The sequence below is a fragment of the Rhinolophus ferrumequinum genome, chromosome 17 (genome assembly GCF_004115265.2).
Source record: "Rhinolophus ferrumequinum isolate MPI-CBG mRhiFer1 chromosome 17, mRhiFer1_v1.p, whole genome shotgun sequence".
Taxonomy (NCBI): domain Eukaryota; kingdom Metazoa; phylum Chordata; class Mammalia; order Chiroptera; family Rhinolophidae; genus Rhinolophus; species Rhinolophus ferrumequinum.
This window is the reverse complement of record NC_046300.1, coordinates 31,475,791-31,482,334: the sequence shown is the minus strand read 5'-3', so window position 1 is coordinate 31,482,334 and position 6,544 is coordinate 31,475,791. Positions and strand designations below refer to the sequence as shown.

Here is a 6,544-nt window from a genome sequence, read left to right as displayed (position 1 = left end):
GAATTGTATGCAATGCCCAGTTCTGCCCGGAACCTGGGCCCAAGGTGAGAGGCCTGGAGAACAGAGCTATGAGCCAGAGGAAAGATCTCACAAAATCACAATTATCTTCAATACCCATATTGCAAAATTTTCATCCAGGGTGAACCAAGACCCTTCGTTTCATATTTTCAATGACAACGTCAGCCTTAATGGTTGAGTCACCAAATTTCCAAGGGCAAGAGTCACTGTAATTGATGACAAAGAATCAGTCCCATGGCAAAGTCAACTGCTGTTTCCCCTCCATCAACTACTATGTCACAAAGTACTGCACTGACTGCAGTGAGCAGGTATCATATGCAGTCTCACACCAAATGATTGCATTGAGAATACCTTTATTTTCACACTAGGTAGTAAGGATGAAATTTCACATTAGATGTCCTTTTTTCCAGACCCCTGTTTTGACTAATACTTCCAGGTTCTTGTGGTAAAAAAAGAAATCACATTTCAACTCACTTCCTAATTAGGTTTTACTCACTTGCTTACACTGATTTTTCTTTTGAAACATAGCCACACAAAAAAAAGCAAAAAAATAAAAAATAAAACAAAAAACTTAGTTATTTTCTAGGTCAAGTTCAAATTTCTTTTTCATTCAGTTCTAAATCATTTAAGCAACTTTCAGGCAAGTTTCAGTTACTTTTTTAAACTACTAAAATGCAGTTCTTTTCAATTCACAAATCATTTGTCCCAAGCAGTCACAGGCAGGAAAAAATTCTGGGGGTCAGGAATCCGACCTCTGAGATTCTAGAGTGGGCTTCACCACTTATGAGCTGTGTGGCACTGTCTCAGGAAAGGGAATCTTGGTTTCATCAGCTATTGAAACAGAGGAAGCAGTATTGAGGTTCTGTCTGACGTTATAGGGGTGTTGGGACACACCAGTGCTCACATTCTTCCTTGGTTTCAAACCGATTGGCATTGCCCCCACAGCTGCCGTACCAGAACTGTTGGCAAGCCTGCTCCTCCTTATTATAGTACCATTTCAGGATGTAATCCTGGCACTCGCCTCCCATTGGATCCATAAAACAAGGACCTGCCATAAAACAAACGCAGAGAGAGATGAATTTTCCGCATGAGCATGAGAGGAAAGGAGCAATGGTTTGGTGTCATCGACATGGGAATAAATCATATAGCTTCACCACCAACTGGCTGTGTGACCTGCAGCAAGTAACTTAACCTCTCTGAGCCTCCGTTTTCTCAACCATAAAAGCAATAAAAAAATTAAAAAAAAAAAACTTACATCACAAGCTTGTTGTAAGATGTCACATAACATGTGAATGGTGCAATACTGTTATAGCTACTATTTTGCACAATACTTAACATATGGCAGATACACCAGAGAGTGTATAAATGAGTGAGTGAGTGAATAAATAAATAAATCTTTCTGATTCTGAGAACCTCTTACTTGCTTATTATACTTATTTCCCTCTTTTTTCAAACCATCTTAATCCCTTGCCTAATCCCAAAACCGTCCGGTACTGCTAATGGCCTAATAATAAATCCAGCTTATTTATTATTTATTCTACCCTGAAACTTGCCCAAGAAGTAAAGAAATCTATTAAAAGAAAAACATGATATTCTTGTAAAATGAAAAATAGTATTGAGAATCAAGTTACAACAGAGCAAAATCTGAGATGCCTTGAATTTTAAATAAGACATTAATTTTCTCAGGTATGCAACCTCTGCCTTCTAGGAAGAGCAGATTTTATATCATAAAAAAATATTTTTGTTTCAAGTCAGCCCTGTAGCACAGAATAGCGATATCCTCCAAATAGCTTCGCCTGGGCCTGCCAAGCATTCCAAAATAAAGGAGACATTATCTTCAGAAAGCAAGAGTTAAAATTTGTGGTTTGATCCTGGGACGCTGCCTACTCACCCACTAATATAATCAACACAGACAAGTTTTCTTGAAGGAATGACCAGATGTGCTGGACCCAAGGGGATAAAGTGCACTCTTAGTGGGGTAAATAATTGATCATAGAAACTGTCCTACATCTTGAATGGGCTCATTTGAATTGGCTTGCTGCACGACTCCAATTCTGGGGTGTGTTAGTAGCAAGTAGGAGAAGGAGCCACAGCAAATGCTTCTCCAAACACTTATCAGCATCAACAGAAAAACATTCCAGTGGTGAACTTTTGACGATACTCACTCAACTAATAGATTCAACAAATAGATCTGGGGCTCAACAATCAGCTGGCACCAACTTCTACCATTACAAACTGATGCCAAACTGACAAGCCAAGGACTTGTTTAAACGAATCATTACTTTTTCTAGTGACATCTTGTGGCTTTTGCCTTGAGAAGCCCCATCCTTGCCTTTAGTCTGGGAGACAATCAAACAGAAGCTGTTTCTCCTCGATTATTTCTCTAGGGCAGCACTGTCCAGCAGAGCTTTCAGCAATGAGCAAAATGTTCTAGCTCTGAGCTCTTCAATACAGTAGCCCCTGCTCATGTGGCTATTTGGGTATCTGAAATATGATATTGCAACTAAGGAACTGAATTTTCAGTTTTATTTAATTTCAAATTATTTAAATTTGTGGCCAGTAGTTGGTCCAGCACAGATTTAGATAAGCAAACTCTCAGTACTTTAAACTAATTATCTCAAAGGCATTCTTTGCAACATTCAGGAAGACTCAGAGTCTTAAGTTCTCTTTTATCAGTATGATATGGCTTTGGGGGCAAACAAGTTTTCTCCCAAGTAATTATTGCTAGCCCCCAATCTTACATTTGCATTATTTTTACCATGAGTGTTAACTTTTGTCTTCTTGGAAGAATACTGAAGCAGCAATCAGTTTTACTCAAACAAGTCCATGGAATCTAGGACTGAAGAAAAGAAAAGGGGACGAGAAAGAAGAAAACTGGATAGGTATAAAGAATAGCTATGATGAAATTCCAATTTTGCCTGGGCTGGTTCTGTCTCCTGGTGGATGTTTTATAATGGAGCCCTATTTGGAAGAGAAAACCAAAAAAATAGATCTGTGTGCTTTGGAGATAACACTGAAATGGAAAATTGCACCCAAATCTTCCTGGCTTTTATGAAGAGAGATAACATCATTTAATTCTTCACAAGTAGGTGCAATGAAAGGTTGCAGGTGCTATGGCAGAATTCAGCGGACATAAAATACAGGGGCACAAAGGAGGTCAGGAAAATTTAATACTACCTGGGGGCCAGAAAGGACTCTAGTTAGAGGTGAAACTTGACCTGAGTAGTAAAAGATGAGTAGATGTAATCCAGGTGGACACTGTAGAGGATACAAATGGGTAGGTGGGGGTGAGCAATGGCATGGAGACTTGGAATAAAGAACAGGGCATGAGACAACTGCAAATAATACAAAAGGTATATCTAGGGAAGTGGCAGCCAGTAGGCCCCAGCGGACCCTTGGAGAGGTCTAATCGCAGAGGCCTGTGTGCCTACGCAGGCACCTGAAAATTATATTATAAACCATGGGAAACATGGAAGATGAGAAATGACATGACCAGATTTGCATTTCAGAAAAATTAATTTGGTACTCAGACTGGAATTGGAAGGAGGATAATTTGGAAGAAATGAGACCAATTAGACAACACTGAAATTATACTCTAGACGAAAGCCACGGTCTTCGGAGGGAAGACTGTGGGAAAGGGGGCTGGATCTGAGAGATACTGAGGAGGAAGTTTCCCCAAGATGTAGTCACCAGTTGGAGGCAGGAGGTGAGGAGAGGACAACTAGCGTGATGTTTGGGTTTTGGTTTTCCATCCCTGGGCCACTAGGGGCTCATTCCCATAAAGAAACAAAGGAGAAGAAGATTTGAATGGGAAAGAGGAGTCCAGTTTGTTTAACTGGGTTTTTTTGAGATGATTGAGGGCATGTGAAGTGGTGCCATGTGGAGGGTTGCTGAATAGACTGGTCTGCAGCTCGGGAGAGAGTTCAAGATGGAAGACATGGATTTGAAGTAATCAGTACAGACGGGAATAGTTGAAGTCATGGTGGCAAAGCTTGCCCCAGTAATGTGTGTAGAGTGCTTAAAGGACGGAAGAAAAGACCTTGGGGAAAGCATTGCAGGTTTACCATGAAATTAATGAAGCCTAAGCTTCAGGGCCACTCATTTGCATAATCTTCTTCTATGTAAAGACTCACTTTTGTGCTTTATTTTATAATTTTGTGTTCTTTTTCTTAACAAGAGCCCCCCCCCCCCAATTGTATAAACTTCAAGTTCTATAAAAGCTGGATCCTCCTGTGAGGATGGACTTGGGAAGAGGAGCCCACAAAGATGGACTGGTCAGAAGTAGAACAAGAAAAGAATCTTATCTCCAAGACCAAGAAAGGAGAGAGTTTGAAGAAGAAGGTAGTGGCCAACAGTGGCCACGTCTCAAGGAGCTCAAGTCAATGAGGTCTGAAGGAGTCCTTTGGTCTTTTTGACAGTTCAGACAGAGCACCCCAGAAGACAAGAGGTAGCTCTTTTCTCTGACTAGAGGGCAGGGACACAGGGTGTGCAGCAATACAGGAAGTTGCAGGAGGTTGCACCTAGCCACCTTTATTTCTTTTGAAAGCAATAAATAAAATAAATAAGGGCATCTGCTAGAGAAAGAGACAGGGGGGAAGGAGCTTGAGGAGGTGATTAAATTTTACAGTGACCTTAGAATGAAATGGGAGAGGAACTGGCCAGAGCCAAGTTACAGAGTGGGTGGGAAATTTGGGGACCCTTTAGGCCTCAGGTTTTGTCTGTGACTAGAACTGGATTAGACGATCAGTAAGCTCTCCTCCATCGCTTTCACCTTGAATTTGTCAGGAAGGATGCCTTAGAGCTGTGGTTTTCACTCTTGGTTGCTCAGTGGAATTACTGGGTAAGTCCCTCACCCAGAGATGCTGATTAAATTAATCCGGGGTGAGGTGTAGGCATTGAGAATTTTTAAAGATTCCCAGGTGATCCCAATTTATAGCCAAGACTAAAAATCGCGGCCTTACTAAGATTGCCTGCTAATATTATATACTGAAAATAGAAAAATCAACAGGATAAGTCCTTCTATGCTTAATTTTTAGCCCAAGGAGGTGAAATGTTCCTCTCACTGCTGGGAGTGCCCATTCCTCTATCTGATTCCATTATCTCCATGTGTTGGCTTGGGAATCTAAGAGGTGGGACATATCAGTATCCTAACAGCTAACTTGGATTGTATGCTTACTGTGTGGCAAACACCTGAATTTGGTCTCCAAACAACCCTATGAGGTAGGTGGTCACAGATCAGAAAACTGAGGCAAAGAGAGATTAAATAACTTTCCTATGGCCACTTAGCTAACAGCCCCCAATGGAGAACCATCTAGGCACATTCAAAAACTTCTGGGCAATGATCTCTCATTTAATCTAACCACGACTGAGGATACCACTCACTGAGAAACTCTTTCAGCCACCTTTTCCCTGCATCTTAAAAACTTCAGAGTCCAATCCTCCCCAAATCCCTTTCTCATGCGTTCACTTTTTTGCAGACTTTGTTGAGCCCATGTAAGAGGTAACACAGCATTTGTATTACTACATTCTGTGATCCAAAATCGATGCTTGGATAGATTGCTCTACATGGATCCAAATATTCCTGAAACTTGGTCAGAAGCATGTTCTACAAGCCAGTGCATTCTCCTTCAAGGGCAGGAGTATGCTCCCCACTTCAGCAACAGATCATTACTTCTCCACAATGAAGTACAGACATTTCAAAGGGTGTCCCTCCATCATACTCCCTGAAATAGCTTCTGTTCAGCTCCAGTTTCACAGTTAGATGAAACTTAGCCTTCCTATGTTTTCTTAAACTTACTTCTTTAGCTGCACACATAAATTTGTGTATTTGGAAAGAAAGTGTATAAAAAAGCAAAAATTGCACGCTAAAACAGTGCATAGGAAATTTTTTTAAAGATAAAGATTTTAAAAAGTGAATGCAACCTAGGGAACAAGAAGTGTCTCGGTTTTTACCATAGGCAGTACCTGAATTTCTTTTTTTTCCCTTTTCTTTTTGCTTTGCAGGCTTTTCTTGTTCTTCAGTGGCATATTGATTCTTTTCATAATTTTCAAGTGCTTCTTGCTGAGTTACAGCTGTCATTGTGGCTGTTCTGTTTTTTAGAAAAATGTCTATTGCCTCAAATTCTTCTGAGTCATCAGCAAAGCCAGATATGCCATGCTGGAGCGTGGGCAACCTGTACAGAAACAATCCATGTCAAACTGCATAACCAAATGAGAACACAGAGGTTCAATTCCCAATGGATATAGCTGGGCTCAATAAGCTTTAGGTTTGGGCATTTCCTGATGACTTTGTTAGCACATTGGCTACTTCCTTAGGTTTGCAGAGGATGTTTGGACAAACATCACAAAAATATGTTTGGCATTATTAATTGTACCTCTAGGTCATGGGGTTAGAAGACGGGGGCAAGGAGGAAGGATGTGGTGGAAAGGAAATATTTCATTCTTTTGCTTTTATACACTTATGTGCTCTTTGAATGTTTTATATTGGTCCCATGTTACTCCTGATATTAAAAAAAGAAGAAGAAGA

The 6,544-nt window shown here is 40.5% G+C and overlaps 1 protein-coding gene across 1 annotated transcript in view; it reads right to left on the bottom strand.

Annotated features, from left to right (window-relative positions):
* Positions 1 to 453: 453 nt before the first annotated feature.
* LOC117036601 (collagen alpha-4(VI) chain-like) overlaps positions 454 to 6,544 on the bottom strand; it is a 98,036-nt gene continuing 91,945 nt past the window's right edge. Inside the window, exons 37-38 of the mRNA XM_033131593.1 lie at positions 5,983 to 6,191; positions 454 to 1,066 (exon numbers count right to left, since the gene is read on the bottom strand). Coding sequence (XP_032987484.1) covers positions 891 to 1,066; positions 5,983 to 6,191 — 385 coding nt within the window. The 3' untranslated portion in view covers positions 454 to 890. The remainder of the gene's footprint in view (positions 1,067 to 5,982; positions 6,192 to 6,544) is intronic.